General features: G+C 37.6%; 1 protein-coding gene across 3 annotated transcripts in view; it reads right to left on the reverse strand.

The window, feature by feature from the left end:
* The window catches only part of LOC307003492 (NACHT, LRR and PYD domains-containing protein 3-like), a 123132-nt gene that overhangs the window by 29960 nt on the left and 72359 nt on the right, over positions 1–20813 (reverse strand). For all 3 annotated transcript variants that reach the window (XM_079621993.1, XM_079621995.1, XM_079621994.1), the window contains one exon: positions 6419–6592. In XM_079621993.1, coding sequence (XP_079478119.1) covers positions 6419–6592 — 174 coding nt within the window. The remainder of the gene's footprint in view (positions 1–6418; positions 6593–20813) is intronic.

The raw sequence follows: 20813 nt of genomic DNA on the forward strand, positions 1-20813 counted from the left end.
TTTCACTATGTAAATTGAATGCATATTTTAACGCTTTATAAATTGCTACATTTTTGCCAATGTTTTGCGTTGGGTGAGGAGTACAGCTCGGAATGCATTTTCAATTTCTTATTTGAAATCTTATTTAAACTGTGATTCAATTATATAAAGAAAGCAATCAAAGAACACACACTTTTCAAAGAAATTGCATTGCAATAAGATCTTTTCATACACGATCAACAGACTGTCTGTCATCTGCTCAATGCTCATCACTGCAACCAATACTTTTCATGATTCCTTAATCTCGATAGCTGTAATAGTAAAAACGTAGTAAAAGTTTTAGAGAGAGTTCCACATGTAATGTTGGCAATTTCCTATGCAAACATGTCAGCCAATCACAGCAGTGGGCGTTTACCCTGAAGTCTCACACAGACACGCCCCTTAAAACAGAGCGTTCAAATCAAAGGCTAAAATTAGGCTTGGAAAAATGCCTTTTATTTCTTAATTATGACAATTTTAATGTTAAAATCATACTAACATTATAAGGGCACCCCAGGAAACATTATAAAATAATTAGGGGTGTAACGGTACGCAAAAATCACGGTTCGGTAAATACCTCGGTTTTAAAGTCACGGTTCGGTTCATTTTCGGTACAGTAAGGGAAAGAAATGCAAAACATTAAACTGCTGGTTGTTTACTATAAACTTTTTTTTAACAATTTGTTTACACTTTTTTAAACACACTTTTTTAATAAAATATAGGCTAATAAATAGAAAATATATAAAATAAAAAAAAGAATAAGAAATAAAATACTGCTGCAAAGTTCTCCACTAAATAAAATACTCTCAAACCAATATTGGCCATGACGCTAGCTAGCGAGAGGCTGGGCTAAAGCGAGCGTGCCGTGTGGTGATCTTTATTTATGCTATATTTATGTCCGAGCCCGACCCGAGTTAAAATCCTATTTTTTTTCTCATACTAATGACACATGTACGTTTGTTTGTGAGGAAAGCCCGCTTTTAACAGAAAGGCATTCGGAAATGTCCACAGATGAGTGCATCAGCGCGCACGGAGCTACAAGCGCTCTTAACACAGGCGCGTGTGCATGTGTTTCGTTGTCACAGCAACATAAACAAATTTCCGCACACAGGAAGACAGATGTAATGGTACTATTTTACATGTATTTGAATCACAAAAACGATTAATCAGATTTAATCAGTGCAACGCAGAGACTTCCGACACTTAATATGTTCGTGTGGAAACTCGGAATTGACCTATGTTCCGCACACAAAACTAGCCTAATTTACGTGAATGATTGCATTCGGTACATATGTGGACCGTACCGAAAATGCTGTACCGAAACGGTCCGGTACGAATACACGTACCGTTACACCCCTAAAAATAATAAAATAATCCAGTCTATGACCCCTTTAATGAAAATGCAATCGCAAGTGTCTTAACTGTGAGTGTAAATGCAATTAAGAAAAATAAAAAGCATCATTTTGCTACAGTTTTTGCTTGAATATGTTAAACATATCTAATCATTTCTGTAATACATTGTAATTTTAATTTTGCAACTTATAAAGCTTTAAAATATGTATTCAATTTACATATTAAAACTAGTGTATTAAATGGCAAATGTAAATTACATAATTTAATTTAACACCAAAACATTGCACAAATATAATGGAAAATGTACATTTATATACAGAAATGCTTTGCCATTTTACATATTGAATTGTCATTTTGCATATTACATTTCAAATTGAATATTGCTACCCATGTACTTCCATAGTATTGAGAGATAACATTCAACGTTTCAGTTACAATCCTGGTTCCAGTGGCCATAATGCATGCACGGCTTTAAAATGTCACAAAACGTTTTGAGATTCTTTGAATGAAATATTGAAGTTTATAATTAAGTGTTTTGGCACACCACGCCGAGTGGCGCTATGCATTGTTCTAAAATCGGGTTTTATTCTGGCATGTTGAATTAGCGTTCGACAAACGCTGCGGCGCGTTCATTTGGATTTATTTTTCTCATAACATCTAAAATAACTTAATATACTTCGTAATTTTTTGGTCCTACAGATAAGAGTACATTGTTCAAAACTGTACACTTTTATTCATATTAGGCTTACGACAAAAGCTTGTCTGTCGCCAGGAACTGCGCATCACAAAAAATCAATAATTTATCAGATTAAAGACGGGCTTCATCTTCATTTTCTGTTGTGATTGGCTGACAATGTGCCTTCAGCAGCACCTTCACTTGACTTTAAAAAACAGTTACCCATTTAAGCATCAAGAACGGTAAAACATAAACGCTGTCGGCCAACATCAGTTAACAGCATGTAGGCTACAATGTTATATTGTCTAAACGCCTATTAATAAAAATGACAGAAAAACAAATCAAATCAAACAAAGCTTCGAAAAGTGTTTCGGATCAATAAATGAACATTTCAAATGTTTTTATTTTTGACAAATATTAAAATTGAGACAAAATTATGAAGATGGTAAAGCTGAGATTCGAACTCGGAACGCTTGAAGCACCGCGACGCACATGTTGTGGTGTCGACCACAGAGCGATCGTCTGAATGGTGAGTTATGATGAGCATGAGCTTATTATTATACTAAAACTTATTTTTTTTATTGAAATGTTTTATGTTGAAATGTTTTCATTATTAAAAAAAATTATGCTAATGATAACAACCTACTGTAAGCCTATGTAATTCTTAATAAAGAATGCTAAAACACAAATTCTGCCAACTAACATCGGTTAGCAAGTCCTGATCAATGTTTTAATTTTATGATCATTTAGTTTAATTTATTTCACTGTTATGTTTCAGTTAATAAATCTACTAACAAATTAAAATAACACAAAGTTTAAGACACATAACCTATTGACTAGGGATGCTCCGATCAGCATTTTTTGCCTCCAATACGGATTCCGATATCTGGGATTCAGTATCGGCCAATAACGATCACCGATCCGATACTAAAATAAAAACAGTGCTGAATTACCTAATAAACAGTATGCCTCACTGTGTAGAAGAGACTGGGATCATTCTTTTGTGAAAAGCATCAGGCAGGCTTGACTTAAACATTAGTTTCTTAACTGTATGGGGGTGCTGGATGGAATACAGGCAGGCTAAATGCACATTAATTGTGCAGATATTAACATAAATATATACATGATATTCAATAAAATTTATTAAGAATAAGATTTGATATTAAGATAAGATTTAATCATTTAATATTTTTTTTCTTGAGCCCGTCTCTAAACATAAACAAAACTCAGCGAATACTTGTCACACATTTATGAGCTATATATCTTTATAAACATTTAAGTGTGTATTTTTAAATGGCCTGATTCAAAAAGAAAACAAATATTCTCTGTTCAAGTAATTTGTATAAAACCAACAAAATATCCAGTTTCTCAAACCCTTGCTCATTATTTTTAATGTGACCACACCCACACGCGCAAAAGATATTGACATGCAAATCTTCCATGCGTCACGCGAACGTACTCATTACCTCAAAAACAATGCACCGAACTTCATCAGTCCTCTGCTCAGTCTGCTGTTTGTCGAGTTTGGAAGACGCACACGAGCTTATTGGATTTACATTCGAAGAAGAAGAACGCGATTTGAAGACAAAGATTTTAAGGTAAGAAATAATTCTGAATTATATTTGTCAGTGTTATTGTTGCATAAACTTTACATTCAGCGGCTCCATCGCTTCAGTAAATGTTCTCTGCACTCGCTGTGAGTTTGAGTCAGTCACGCTGTCTGTTGGAAAAGCAAAACGCATGTTTTTACTCCAATCTCATTTCATAACGTCATAACAATTGTAAACATTTGAAGTAACATATGATAATCAATTATATTTTTACTCGTGTAGTTTTCCTTAAGTGTTTAACGATTTATAGGCTGCCTAGCTGCTTTAGGCTTGTTATTATTATTGTATGCAGCACTGCACGTATATGCCTACAAGGCACAACAAGGTGTTCATTACATATACGCAATTTTAACCCAATTTTAAAAATCTAAAAATGTATTCCCAGAATCGTGCAGCCCTATAGTTTATCTTGATATCACCATATTTTTTTTATTTTATTTTTTTTATACAGGGACCAGATGAAAGACCACTGATGGAGTCCTGCTGGCTTAAACATTCACATGATTCTCTGTACATGGAGGCCTACATGGTAAAATGAAAAATCAAAGAACACGGAAATGACAGGTATGTACCATGTTTCAGGAATGGCACAAAGGTGTGATCAGTGTGTTCACTAATGTGCTTTTTTGTCCTTTTTTGTGTATCTTTATATTATATTTTGTTGTGTTGTAAATAAATCCCAAAAAAACAAAAAGCCATTATTTTTTAAATGCAGTCATTCTTTGTGCAAGGTTTCTCATAATGAAATGGCCTGAGAGCTCCTAATAGGGCCATTATGGGAGGGTCTTTGTCTTTATCAGGTGTGAAACACTTAATATGCATGGGATGTTCACGCCTCATCGCATACAGCTTTCTTACACAAAACATGTCTTACTAGCACATTTTTAATCAATATATTGTTTTATCTGAATGAGTATGCAGGATGATTTTCACATAGTTTCGAAGCAAATATTCTAGGCTACATGATACAATTTTCAAAAGTTTTGTGAAGAAATAATCAGTATGGGTATTATGACCTTATTTCAGTGATAATTTTTTTTTTTTTTTTCAGAAACCACGCATAAACATCATTATCCCAAAACAACAAACTTTTACATATATGCTGCTGATATACTAATGTAGCAGAGTTTGTTCTGAATACAGTGTAATAAGACTTTAGCCATGAAAATGTCACAAGTAACAGAAATAAGCGCAAATGTCAGAGCATGTCAGAACACCTCCAGGACCCAGAAAACATCTCAGACCCCAGAGGGTTAATATATTTTATAATGTAATAATTTCACAGTTAATCTCCAAATTAATGTAGAAACAAAGACAGTATATTTAAAATATTAGTCTAACAGGTAGGAAATACACACAAATTGAATAAAGTAACAGTTTGCACAGCATACATTTTATTTATAGGCTATATAGATTATTCCTTATTAAAGTTACAAAAGTTCTTTAGTCAAGAGCAGTGAGTAATTTTCTCTGTTCACTTTGTTCTTTGATTAACTTTACTGACAGACAGCTTCATTGGCTGCTGTCCCTTTAAGATCTGCTGCTGCTGACAGAGACGCGGATCTCACACGTGCCTCATTCTCTCACAACTTTTTACGTTCATATAAGACTTAATTTAACTAATTTAAGAGTGCTCAGTCTGCTCTTATGAGGATACTCGACAAAACTGACATTTTGGCATAATTGCACGTGTTAGTGTTCGTTCAACGTCAAGCCGAAAGAGAACTCGATTCTGGTCTTTCTGTGTGTCGTGTGTGTGTGTCTTGGTTCAAAAGCATTTGCATGAATAAGAGTGCATCATATAATGTGACGCCAGCCAAAGGATGACAGAAAAAAAAGGATGCCGAGTTAATTGCATTAAATATTTACAATTTGATGCCCCTACGAATCGGGCCCATTGTCACCGATACCCAATCTACAATTTTATTCCATATCGGAGCCGATACCCAATACAAATATTGGATCGGAGCATCCCTTCTATTGACATGCATAGCCTTTCTAAATTATAGAAACAATTGGCCACACAATGTTAACGTCTGGCCTATTTTTCTTAAATTTGATGCAATAATAGAAGCCTACATTTGTTTCAGTTCTAAATTTGAAATGTAATTTCAGTATTATGATTAAGAATTAGTTTTTCTACAATGTTTTACTTGAATTTATCTGCTACCGGTCTCATATTTCTTCTGTTGTTAAAAACTATTTTTTAAATTTTCGTGATATTGCGCATCTTTGATCTTCTCTAGCTGATGCTGACACCCTAATTCATGCATCAATCGATTACAGTATGTTCTCACCTCGACCAGGCATTCTGCTCACATTACTCCTCTGCTGCATGATCTTCACTGGTAAACCGTGGCATCACGTATTCACTTTAAGATATTACTTCTAACATTTAAGGCATTAATCGCTAATGCACCTCCATATCTATCTCATCTACTTTACTCCTACCACCCTGCCCATCAGCTAAACCCATCCGCTAAACTTGTTTTTTTGTCCACTGTAGGTGGAAGTTTATTTAGTGTTAATGCTCCTAAATTATGGAATTCACTACCCCTTACACTTCGTTACATCTCATCTATGGCTACCTTTAAGACTCAGCTAAAAACATAAATTTAACATGTACTTTGGATAATGTGGCTATATGTATCCTTATGTGTTTGCAATGTGTGTGTGGGTGTGTAAATATATTGTAATGTACAATGTAAAGCAACCTTGAGATACGGAAAGGTGCTATATACATAAAACTTTTTCCAAGTACCTCAATATGTTGAGTTGACAGTTTGGATTCTTCAGTCCAGCAGAGAGCACCTCCACTCCTGAATCCTGCAGGTCATTGTTACTCATGTCCAGCTCTGTCAGGGGTGAGTTGGATGATTGTAGAGCTGAAGCCACAATTTCACATTGCTGACCAGTTAGATTACAGTCTGCTAATCTGCAAAAAGGGAGTACTCTGGTTATAAACCCTCATGGAATAAAAATATATGTTCATACATTTATGATCAATATATTAACTAGTTTAAATATATTGAAAAATATATTAAACATATGTTGCTTTAATATATTACAATATATTATATTATATACAATATATAAACTATATTTACTATGTTACACTAATGTGTATTCACCTGAGTTACTTTAACTCAATTGAGTTGTTTCTGCCACACAAAGTAATGAGTTAAGTGTATGTGTAAAGTTAATTGTTTAAGGGTGCAATGTTGAAAACATGTCAAGTCTAAAAAAATTGGTCAAAAAAAATTGTTGAGTTCAAAATATTCATAATTCTGAACCAAGTAGTTGCCTAAATCATTTTTGAGTTAAACCAAGACAATATTTTTACAGTATGTGGAAACTGGTTGCCTAAAACCCCTTACTGCACGCCCCACATTTTGGCAAGTGATGACATACCCAAAATAAAAAGGTTACTGCTCATAAGTCATTCTGGATAGACACATAATCAACATATATTTAGAAAGATGACACTTGGGAGTTTACATGTCAAGACTCAGAATTACTCAGACTGAATATGGAGATATAAAACTTTAAACAAAAATATGAATATGATTTTTAAAATGTATAAAAAATATCAATGTTGATGTGGTATAACAACTTTTACCACAATTTAACCACAATTAAAGTGAAGCCACAAGTCTGCTCATGCTTCATTTCAAATCGGAGGATGATATCTCTAATCTCTTCATTATTCTTTTCTTTGTATTCAGCCACTATTAGCCTTTATTCTGGCATCACATGGCTTGCCCATATACACCACATTGATCCCACTATACATGAATCCACCCATTAACTGAATTCTTTCTAGAAAACAACAAAATAAGCATATTCTTGGGACCTTATGTGAATTCTTTTAACAAATTAGATTATGGAATAGAATAGCTCCTGGCGTAACAGGTGCATTAGAGCAACAATTAGCATCAAGCTACATAACACAATTTTAAAGATTAAAATGACACTTTTACTCAAAATTCACTTTCAAACTACAGTCAAGTGTTTGTATTAACTTCTGAATGCGATCTAATGTGGATGGTTTAAATGTTATGTTATAGAATCAAAAGCACAAAGCTGCTGTGCACATCCCAAACACCCAGATTGGGCTCAGGTGCAGGACAACTAAGTTATATAAACAAAAATAAAGAAGTGTGAAGTCCGCACACTGATTTTAACTGCTTCCAAAATGGATTTATTATTAAAAAGGCAACGTTTCGACCCTCAGGTCTTCATCAGGCACAACATCAATGTAAAGTGAAATCAACTTTAAATAGACACAGGTGATCACCCTAATTGGGCACACACACACAGAAACATGTAACAAGTGCAGATCATGTGACAAATACAGATCATGTGACAAGTTCAGATCATGTGACAAGTACAGATCATGTGACCTGAAAAAATAAATAAAAAAAAATAATATAATATAATATATATAAATGTCAACAGATAATGTAAGTCACTATAAAAAAGGCTTAATATCAAAATCCTCATTCAACCCTGAAGGTGACAAAGTATTTAAGGTGTAGATCCAAAAACATTCCCTCTGTAATAATTTCTTCTCATAATCTCCTCCTCTTGAGGGTTTTATGACCTTTTCTATGCCGATATATTGCAAAGCGCTGACGTTATGACCTACTTGTCTAAAATGAGACGCTATAGGATTACGCATATCTCCAGTCCTAATGTTGCTGCGATGTTCACTAATGCGAGTACGCAATTGTCTGGATGTTTTACCCACATATGCAAGACCACAAGGACAACGAATTAAATAGATCACATGAGTAGAAGCACAGGTAATAGTACCCCGAATCGGAATATTACGACCAGTGCGTGGATGACTAAAAGATTTACATTTGTGTGTAAAAGCACACTGGGCGCAATTACCACACCTGTAATTACCTGGAGGAAGAGTAGGAATGCATTGTTTTATACATGAAGGATATTCAGATTTTACAAGCAAGTCACGAAGATTATTTTGACGTTTAAAAACTAATTTCGGACCATTTTTAAAGACACTTGATAATTTAGGATCACTTGAAATAATATGCCAATGATTATTTAAAACTCTGCGAAACTGTACACCTAATGCGGAGTACTTCGTAGTACAAATGGGAGCATTAAAAAATTGCTTTTTATTATCATGCTTTGTTCGTAAAACCTGCACTTGAGATGTCTCGTTGAATTTATTTTTGGCATTTTCAATCCATTCTTTTCGGTAACCACGATTCAGAAATCTTTTTGTTAAATCAGTGGATTGTTGAGTGTAAGATTCATCTGTGCTGCAAACTCTACGCACACGCTTAAATTGACTGATAGGTAAACTCCTAATTAAAGGTCTAGGATGGAAACTATCGCCTCTTAAAATAGTATTACGATCCGTTGGTTTTCGGTACAGATCGGTATGGAGTTTCCCGTCACATATGTACACGCGAACATCAAGGAAATTAATGCTAACTGGATCGCATTCCATAGTGAAATTCACATGCTCAGTCCTTGAGTTAAGATAATTCAAAAACATCGACATCTCTGCAGGTGTGGCCTTAGTGATCATAAAAATGTCATCAATATACCGTTTGTAAAGCAAAATCTTAGGGAAAAAAGAATTTGAAGTCATTTTCAAAAACTCCCATATACAAGCAAGCATAATTAGGTGCCATTTTACTACCCATCGCAGTACCTTTCACTTGTAAATAAAAATCATCTTGAAAACGAAAAAAATTGTTAGTCAAGACAATATTAGTTAAATCCAATAAACATGCTGTGCTAGGTTTTTCATCCACAGATCTTTGTGTTAAGAATTGTTCTAGAGCAAGTAAGCCTTCAGTGTGAGGGATGTTGGTATATAAACTCTGAACATCAAAAGTTGCAAGAAGCACATCATCAACAGAAAAGTCAACACCATATAATGATTCAATAAAATCCATAGAATCTCTTACATAAGATGACAGCATGGGTACAAATTATTTGATATAAAAATCCACATAAGAAGAAATGTTCTCAGTGAGACTACCAATGCCACTCACAATAGGACGACCTTTCAAAGGGGTTTCTAGTCCTTTGTGAACCTTAGGCAAGGTGTATATAATGGGTGTAATTGGAAAATCTACTTTGAGAAAATCATATTCATTTTTACTGAACTCACCGTTTTCAAAGTGTGACAATAATTTAGAATTAATACACGCTTTCATTTTATTAGTAGGGTCAGCAGATAAGGCTTCATAAAAAACATGATCATTCAATTGTCTGCGAATTTCTTTTTCATAATCTGAAGCTCGTTGAAGTACAATCGCTCCACCCTTATCTGCAGGAAGGACTATCACCGTATTGTCTTTGCTAAGATCAAATAAAGCATCTCTCTCCATTTTCGACAAGTTGTTGTAGACTTTATATTGCCTTTTGTTCTTAAGTAAATTTTTTACATCAAATTCCACAAGCCTACAATAGGTATCCAAAGACGAATTTCTATTCTTAGGTGGAATAAAGGTAGATTTTCTTTTGAAAGGAAGACGAGCAATGGACTGTTCAAGAGTAACACTGCCCTGTGTGGTAACGGGCAGAACATCATTAGATGGGAACGACTGTTCATTTGTACCAAAGAACTCCCGAAGTCTCAGGGTTCTAAGGAATTTTTGAAATTCCGTTTGATTTTGCTTTACAAACGGTATATTGATGACATTTTTATGATCACTAAGGCCACACCTGCAGAGATGTCGATGTTTTTGAATTATCTTAACTCAAGGACTGAGCATGTGAATTTCACTATGGAATGCGATCCAGTTAGCATTAATTTCCTTAATGTTCGCGCGTACATATGTGACGGGAAACTCCATACCGATCTGTACCGAAAACCAACGGATCGTAATACTATTTTAAGAGGCGATAGTTTCCATCCTAGACCTTTAATTAGGAGTTTACCTATCAGTCAATTTAAGCGTGTGCGTAGAGTTTGCAGCACAGATAAATCTTACACTCAACAATCCACTGATTTAACAAAAAGATTTCTGAATCGTGGTTACCGAAATGAATGGATTGAAAATGCCAAAAAAAATTCACCGAGACATCTCAAGTGCAGGTTTTACGAACAAAGCATGATAATAAAAAGCAATTTTTTAATGCTCCCATTTGTACTACGAAGTACTCCGCATTAGGTGTAGAGTTTCGCAGAGTTTTAAATAATCATTGGCATATTATTTCAAGTGATCTTAAATTATCAAGTGTCTTTAAAAATGGTCCGAAATTAGTTTTTAATTTCCTACATTTGCATTCCTACTCTTCCTCCAGGTAATTACAGGTGTGGTAATTGCGCCCAGTGTGCTTTTACACACAAATGTAAATCTTTTAGTCATCCACGCACTGGTCGTAATATTCCGATTCGGGGTACTATTACCTCTGCTTCTACTCATGTGATCTATTTAATTCGTTGTCCTTGTGGTCTTGCATATGTGGGTAAAACGTCCAGACAATTGCGTACTCGCATTAGTGAACATCGCAGCAACATTAGGACTGGAGATATGCGTAATCCTATAGCGTCTCATTTTAGACAAGTAGGTCATAACGTCAGCGCTTTGCAATATATCGGCATAGAAAAGGTCATAAAACCCTCAAGAGGAGGAGATTATGAGAAGAAATTATTACAGAGGGAATGTTTTTGGATCTACACCTTAAATACTTTGTCACCTTCAGGGTTGAATTAGGATTTTGATATTAAGCCTTTTTTATAGTGACTTACATTATCTGTTGACATTTATATATATTATATTATATTATTATTTTATTTTATTTTTTTCAGGTCACATGATCTGTACTTGTCACATGATCTGAACTTGTCACATGATCTGTATTTGTCACATGATCTGCACTTGTTACATGTTTCTGTGTGTGTGTGCCCAATTAGGGTGATCACCTGTGTCTATTTAAAGTTGATTTCACTTTACATTGATGTTGTGCCTGATGAAGACCTGAGGGTCGAAACGTTGCCTTTTTAATAATAAATCCATTTTGGAAGCAGTTAAAATCAGTGTGCGGACTTCACACTTCTTTATTTTTGTTTAAATGTTATGTTAGCCTTTTATATGCAGCTAATCACTACTCCGGCTTAGCATTTATAATGTAAACATCCATTATTGATACACTGTAAAATCAAATATTATTCCTTACTATAAAAATACTAGTAAGTTTACTTGATTTTAGCCAAAATGTTGAGTTTACTACAAATTTTATATTGTTGCTGAAATATTCGAAAATAAAGCTCCCATAACTAGCGTAATTTAAGTAAAATTACTCAAAATGTCCAAGAGGGGTTGTTACGCATGCGTACTGGTCCACAATTTCCCCTCCCCCACAGCACAGAACAGAAGCACATGCAGCAGCTTTTGCAGGAAGAGGAGCATCGTGAAGTTCAAGGTAAACTCTTTTAATTTAAACCTAATTTTCAGATTTTTGTTTGTTGGCTAGTCTTAATAATCGTTCAAATGTCTGTACTTTGTTGGTTGCATTCTTGTTTTTTGAATATATTAGCCCATGTTAAGAACTTTCACAAACACGGTTTGACCACTCTGCTGAAGCAATTTCTCTTCAAACAACTTATTTGCTGCTTTATATCTTTTATCCAGCTGCCTGGTTGACTAATTACTATTAATTCGTTAATTTGTTGTAGTGATGGGCAGGGTTAGCGAGTAATTTGAACTAATGATTGGTCTTGATGCAGACGCGAATGTTTAACGTTACAGAAATCAAAATTTAGTGACAATTCTACAAATCGTGTCAAATGGGTCACCTCGGTTTGAATGTTGTGTTTGTTATGCTATGATTTTCGTTGGCGCTCAGCATAACGTAAGTTACTTTGATAATGTTAGCTGAACGCGCCAATTTTGAACAGATGGGCAGGGGGAGATTGTAACACCTGGGCCCGAGAAAGGTTTTAGCCAGGAGAATACAGGGGTCATTCAGTAATAAAGTGAAGCCCCATACCCTCATCAGGAGGGGAACAGGAGGGTAATTAAGTCATAAATGGAAGCTTTTTGACTTCCCGGGGACAAAGAACAATTTGACCTGCCTAAGGGGGGTAGAAGCCAACTCAAACCAGCTAGATCTGGGTTTATCAGTACGGAAAGTTACGGAAACTGGGGAGGAGGAGTAAACTGTATAAAAGCTATGCCTTTTATGGGTCTGTTAGGTTCTGTCTTCCGGTCGCTAGGTAGCTGTGGTGACCTGACCAGACCTCTCTAAGAGAATAAACCTTTTCTCTATAAAACAATTTGCCTCTGAAAGTTTTCTTTACCTGTTGATGCTGTTAATTAATATTGTATTAAGGGAATTGCCATAACAAATGGTGTCAGAAGTGGGATTCCGTGAGGAAAATTCTTCTCCAGGTCCTGAGACGGATTTGACGGAGTGAATCGCCCCGGTACCAGGTACTGGTCTCCAGTGTTGGTCAAGTTACTTGGAAATAGTAATTAGTTACTGATTACTGATTACTTCTCCAAGAAAGTAATCCAGTTACTTTACTGATTACTTATTTTCAAAAGTAATTAGTTACTTTACTAGTTACTTTACTAGTTACTTTACTTCAAAAACATGATGCACGACCTGAATACACTATAAAGCAGACCTTTCAGCCTAATTCTATTCTTTCTGCATATTCCATCATCTAAAATTGAATCAAATTAAACATTCTCTTTTTTAAAACTTGTTTAATTAGTTTCAATATTTTAACTTTATGCACATTGCATCAACCAAAAATTTAATTAAATGCAACAGTCTCAGACTTGAAGAAAAATGTTGAACATTTAACCAATTTCTGCAGAGTCCACCATATTTTAACGAAATACACAAAGTCCTTCTTCTGTTAACTTATATTTCTGCATATTCCAGCATATAAAATGCAAATATTTTTTTGTAAAATCCTCTATTCGATTAGATTCAAATAAAATACAGCAATAAACTAATTAAAATGAAAGTCTCTCATGACTGTTTTCCAAATTATTAACAGTTAGCCTATACGTCTTTTAACATTAAAGAGCAGATTCGTTTTGTTTTTGTAAATCGTCAGACATGTTTTTACCATTTCATGGAGTTTTCCTTTGTAGAAAGCCTTTCTTTAAAGTGAATTTCGTTTTGTATAAATTGTATCTTAATTTTAATAAATATTGCATCAACCAATTGCATGTATTTAATAAATAAAAAGCAAATATAGCAGACAATATAATAACCGTGCATTGAGGCGGTAGCGCGCCGCGTTCACTTGCATTGCATTGTTAAAAGCCTTTCTTTAAAGTTAATTTCGTTTTGTATAAATTCAATTATTTTTGTATCTTATTTTAATAAATGTTTCATCAACCATTTGCATGTATTTAACAAATACAAGGCAAATATAGCAGACAATAACCGTGACATGGAGGAGCCGGCGCGCCGCGTTCACTTTCACTTTCACTGTTAACTAGAGCGCGCACCTCATAAATGAATGAAACTCAGCGTAGGCCGATGTCTCATACATTAGCATTAAATATCTTTTCTGCATCCTTTCTAGAACAGACAAGGGCTTTCTCGCGGCTTGCATCAGCATTTACGGATGATGAGTTTTGTGATGCGCGTGCGGATTAAATAAATAATACCCCATTCGCGCAGCTCTATCGATAACAACATTGAACACTAGGCTACACAAATATTATTTTTTTATTTTATTTAGGCGATTAATTTTCTATAGTGACATAGGAGGTGCCGGATCCAATAAAAAGGTTCCGTATCCAACGTCGGGCGTGTTCCGGCTCAAATTAAGCCACGACTCACGAGACAGTCTAACGAAACAACATCACAGTAACGCAGTAACGCTGCCTCCTTACAGGAAAGTAACAGTAATCTAATTACTGTTTTTGCAATTGTAATCCCTTACTTTACTCGTTACTTGAAAAAAGTAATGGGATTACAGTAACGCGTTACTTCTAACGCGTTACTGCCCAACACTGCTGGTCTCATACCTCGACGGTTTGAGAGAGAGAGCTCAACAGGTTACGAGAGAGAGAGCCAACTCCTGATTTCAGGGCCAGAGAAGAAATCCTCACCGGGATCAGAACGAATCCGTGGCAAATAACAACAGAAAAGCATCTCCGGGTAAGAAACGGCAAATTGTTTTATTTTTATTCTATTTGACTTTTATTGTTGGGTGTAGAATTGATATAGGCTGACTGTGGGTGAACCATATTGGCTGAGACTGTCTCTTTGGTGCGAGCAGAGTTTTTAAGCGGAAAATTGACATGAGGAAGTCAGGTCAATTTTCTGAAAACTAGCTTGTAGGTGGACGGAAGAGCCACAGCTGATTAAGTAAGTGAACGGAAGAGTCACAACTGAATACAGAGCATATTTGCTAAAACCTGTCTGATTTTGGGTTAAAAGATCAGGTCTGTTGAAGACGTTCGGCAGATTAGTAAGAGGCGCGTCAAAAGTAAAAATCCAAGAGAGGAGATTCAGCCAAAGATGGGGTCATCTAACAGTAGGCTAGATCATTTTTACACGCCTATTTTCTGTCAAATGAGAAATAATTACGGGGGTAAATGTATGGTAGACATACAAAAGTTGATCAAATATAACGATTTCCCTGAGGCGGGGACTTTAAGTAAGATTAGACTTAATGTGGTAAAAGAATCAATAGAAGGGAACAATGAAAAACAGAATGGATGTGTGTGTGTTCGACATGTGTGTAAAGAATGTGAACAAACTATAAAGTGTTGGTTAGAAGAAGCTGAAAGACGAGAACGAAAGCAAATACAGAAAGAACTGGCATGTAATGATATGAATGAAGTGAAAGATGTTATGTGTGTGAAAACAGTTCCACTGGAACAGAATACTACTAATGAACCGAATGTATGTGTCTTTCCACATGTGACCGAGGTTGCAACGGCTCCGCCGCCGGCATATAACAATCACTATCCAGTGGCAGAACTGACGGCCCTTAAGCTGGATCTCGATCTGGACCGCTCTCCACCATTCCTAAGACCAACGCAAGAACTGGAACAGAACAGAGCACAAATCGCACAACGAATGGCAGCCCAAGAAGAACAACTCGTTGAAGCAAGAGCACAAATTGCATTAACAGCTCAAAGAGCCGCGCAGGCAGAGACAGATGCAAGAGCAGCGCGAGCGGGGGCGGAAGCTGCAGAGCGAGTGGCAGAAAAACTAACAGCACAGCTTCGAGCACAACTACCCACACCTCCAGTACAGCAGGGGGAGGCAGACTTTTCAGCACTGGCCGGAACAAGCGGCGAAGAAGAGAACACAGAGCAGGAAGTTTTCGGAGATGGGTATGAAACAGGTCCAGACACTCCGAATAATGAAAGACCGGGACAAAGTGGACAAATACTGACAAGATCAAGAAAAGGTCAGTTTTACAGCGCCAAAAGTAATGTAACGGCTCCAATGGTCGAAGTTGCTGGCTCGGACGGGCCAATGCTGGTTTTCAGAGCCTGGACAATGTCTGATATGAAGGATGTTATGGTGCATTTACCGAACCCGCAGGACGCTGGCGAAAGATTTGCAAATGAACTGTTATCAATGTGCCGGGAATTCAGCCCGACCACACAAGAACTGAGACGGCTGCTCGCTGTGAAAATGGGCGCTCCGAACTGGGGCAAGGTGGCCGGTAATCTGGCGAACACAAACCTGAGACGGATACACGTAGACTGGGACCATGTAAGCAACGCTCCGTATAAGAAAGAAGTGGAAAATTTCACCAACGCCATCAGCACAGCTTTTCCTGCGCGTGTGGACACCGAAAAAATCACGTGCTGCACCCAGGGGAAAGATGAGCTGGTAAGCAACTATTATTACAGACTTTTTGAAACATTTGCAAAACACAGCGGTTTAACAGAGCCAGAGGACAGGGGAACGAAAGCTAGCACGTGGGAGAGTCATTTGATGGGCTACTTTCTGCAAGGACTAAGACCCGAAGTTAAGCGAGGGACAAAATCAAGTTATGTGGAATGGAAGAACGGACGTTTGGCTTCAGCACTGCAGCACGCAATACACGCTGAAGATGAGCTTGAGGAAAAGGACAAGAAAAAACCCCTCACAATGGTAGTTGTGCAACATGAACCTAACAAACCTGCGTTTTCCAATTCAAACTCTGAGAATCAAAGAAGGCCAAAAGGAAAAGCTGCGGGAGGGAAGTGGAACTGTTATGTCTGCTCCACAAATGCACACGCGCTCCGAGACTGTACAAAATGCAGAGTGTGCAAGAAAGACGGACACTGGAGAAATGCGTGTCCCTACGTGAAGTCAGATTGAACCGAGAGGTCAGGAGAGCGGGAAGGAAAGAGTCCAGCTCTGGGAAGTCAGTCTCTGACTACAGCAAAGGAAAGTGAAATTATATTTACTAACACACACACACACCACGCATACACAAACACATACACTGATTTACTCTCTGCTACCTGCAATGAAAAATCTGCTTGCAAATCTTTATGTGTGACTGATGAATGTTTGAGCAATGTCATAAGCGATAAGCGTGTAAAATTGCACAAAAGCACAGGGTTTTCTGAAATGCCAATTTATCCGTTATTAGTTGATGGGGTAGCGATCGATTTTCTTGTTGATTCGGGAGCTTGTCATTCCACATTACGACCATGTGATTTACCATGTGTACCAAAATTAACCGATGAAATGAACGAAAGTACTTCGGCCTCGGGCCATTTGATTTCTGACCGATTTACAGAGCCGTTGAAGTGCGAGACAGAAGGCGGACGGTTTTTAAACCACGCGTTTGTTTGGTCGCGTAACTGTCCCGCACCTCTGCTGGCTCGTGACTTAATGTGTAAACTAAATTTGACCCTCGATGCTAATCCCTACGGAATTAGCATCGGGGAAACACCACAAATGACATGTGCTACATGTGAGCCAAAATGGGCATACGAGTGGCAGATAACAGATGTTGATTGGGCAGAGAAGATTTTGAAATTGGCCAAAGCTCGAACAAGCCCAATCAACACAGAGTTTATGACGCATGATAAAATGCATTGTACATCACATGTCGTAACGGAGCGAGAGTCAGACTTTGAAAAGATGTGGTTTAATTCTGTAGATAATGAAAGTGTGAAATTTGACACAATTTTCTGGAAAGAAAATGTGTGTGCGCTTTCTGCAGTGCTGAATGAGAATCAGAAAGCCTGTTATCTTATGACAGAGAACACTGCGTGTCACTTATCTGTGTCCAAAGCCATAGACCAGCAATGGAGAGGTGTAGGGCTTTTTGTAAAAGAATGTTTACTAGCCACAGACTGGGTGAAAATTGACTCACACACAGCTGAGAGTGAAAGTGTGGGGGCATTTAAATCAAATTGTGACTTCAATGTGGGGGTTGTGAGAAGTGTGACTGCTATTGGGAAGAATGTGACAACACAGGAGAAAGGGGATATTTCTGCTTCAGAAATTGATATTTCTTTGGCACAAATATCACCAAATTTGTGGGCGAAACATAAATATGACGTGGGGCTTATTAGAGGATGCGAGCCAGTCATAATCATCCCAAAATCTGATTACAGACCGTGCCAGGCACAATATCCCCTAAAACGTGAGGCATTAGAGGGCATAAAACCAGTGTTTGATTCTTTGTTGAAAGCGGGAATAATTAGACCTTGTAACGATTCACCGGTCCGTACTCCAATTTTTCCTGTAAAAAAAATAAGAGATAAAAATCATCCAACGGAGTGGCGTTTTGTGCAGGACCTGAAAATGGTAAATTCATCTGTCATTGCCAGAGCACCACGAGTGCCAAATCCTTATACTATTTTGTCCCAAATTCCGCAAAATGCAAAATATTTCACTGTGGTGGACTTGGCTAATGCTTTCTTTAGCGTCCCGGTGGATGAGAATAGCCAGTTTTGGTTTGCTTTCGATTTTAATGGCAAGGGTTACACTTTTACAAGACTATGTCAGGGCTACACTGAAAGCCCTACGATTTTCAACATGGCAATTAAGAAAAGCATTGAGAATCTGACTTTGACAGCTGGAACCGCATTACTTTTTTACGTCGATGACATTTTGATCTGTTCGGCTGATAGATCTGTTTGTGTATTAGACAGTTTGACCCTCCTGAAGCATCTTGAAAAAGAGGGACACAAGGTGAGTCTTTCAAAACTGCAGTTTGTGAAAGAAGAAGTGACATTCCTGGGGCATGTTATCAAATACAGCAGCAAAACACTGTCTCAGAAAAGGGTGCAGGCCATACAAGAGGTGCCAAAACCTGTAACAAAAAAACAAATGCTGTCATTCTTAGGAATGTGTGCTTACTGTCGTACGTTCATTCCTAATTATGCCATTTTAGAACAGCCTTTAAGAAGCCTTACAACAGGAAAAATGCTGAGGTCATGTGACAGGCTTGTTTGGACAAGTGAAGCTGAGACAGCATTTGATAACATGAAAGCACAGTTGGCTATGGCTCCTTCGTTGGGCCTTCCGGTCGTAGACCGTCCATTTGTACAGATGGTTGATGAAAAGAATGGTTTTATGACTTCTGTTCTCTTGCAGACTCATGGTGACAGATTGCGACCTGTGGCCTATTTTTCAACAAAACTCGATCCTGTTGCAGCGGGCCTGCCACACTGTCTCAGAGCAGTGGCAGCGGCTGAACTGGCTGTAATGGCCTCAAGAGAGTTTGTAGGCTACTCTGATCTAACTTTAAAGGTCCCACATGCCGTCTCCATGATTTTGCAAGAGCAGCGAACGTCACATTTGTCTACAGCTCGCTGGCTAAGATACCATACGATTCTGCTAGATATGCCAAATATCACAGTAAAACGATGCACAACTCTGAATCCTGCCTCTCTCCTGCCAACGCAAGAAGATGGGGAGGAGCATCACTGTTGTCTGTCAGCACTTGAACAGGTGTGCACACCGCGTCCAGATTTATTGGACGTTCCGCTTGATAATTGTGACAATATCCTGTTTGTGGATGGATCTGCGTCAAAAGATCCACAAACAGGAAAGAATAAAGTGGGCTATGCTATAACGACTGAATTTGAAACTGTGAAATCCGACAAATTACCATCACATTATTCTGCGCAGGCAGCTGAATTAGTCGCTTTGACTGAAGCATGTAAACTAATGACTGATAAATGTGTGACGATTTACACAGACTCGCGTTATGCTTATGGAGTTACGCATGACTTCGGAATTTTATGGAGACACAGAAAATTTTTGAAATCAGATGGACGGCCGATACTAAACGCGTCTCTGGTATCGGACCTGCTCGAAGCAATCCTGTTGCCAGACAGGATTGCAATTTGCAAATGCGCTGCGCATACTAATAATAAAGATTCTGTTTCTACAGGAAATGCCAGAGCTGATATGGCTGCGAAAGCAGCGGCAGCAGATCAGACCAAAGATGACAGCAAAAGCGCCACTTACGCACAAGTTGACATTAACCTTAACGTTTCTCCTTCTCTACAGAGCATGCAGTCTTTTTCCACAGGAGCTGAGAAAAACCACTGGAAGGCGTCAGGCTGCAGCCTTGTAGATAGCGTGTGGACATCGGTTGATGGAACGCCCTGTTTACCCAAACATTTCTTTCAACATTATGCTAAATTGATACACGGGTTGGACCATGTATCAAAAAGCGGGATGATCACACAAATGAAAACACTGTGGTTTACAATATGGGTTCACAATATAACGCTGAGAATTTTAGCAAAAGATGTGTTATTTGCACCACGTATAACGTTGCACGGGGTATTAAAACACCACTGGCAAGTCAGCCAGCCCCAGAGGGGCCATTCGAATATTTAATGATTGATTTCATTGAATTGACCCCCTGTGGAAAACAGAAGTACTGCCTGGTGATGGTGGACATGTGGTCCAAATGGGTCGAGGCTTTCCCCACCTCGAAACAAGATGCAGCAGCAGTAGCAAAGGCTCTGCTAACCGAGATTGTTCCGAGATGGGGAATTCCAAGAAAAATCAGTTCTGACAACGGAACACATTTTGTCAATGAGACAATAAAGCAGGTCGGTCAGTTTTTAGGAATTAATATGAGAACACACTGTGCTTATCACGCCGCCAGTGGAGGCGCTATTGAGCGTGAGAACCAGACAGTAAAGAACAAATTGGCAAAATGTTGTGAAGAAACTGGACTTTCATGGGTTAAAGCGCTCCCGACC

The sequence above is a fragment of the Phoxinus phoxinus genome, assembly GCF_949152265.1.
Source record: "Phoxinus phoxinus genome assembly, chromosome: 1".
Lineage (NCBI taxonomy): Eukaryota > Metazoa > Chordata > Actinopteri > Cypriniformes > Leuciscidae > Phoxinus > Phoxinus phoxinus.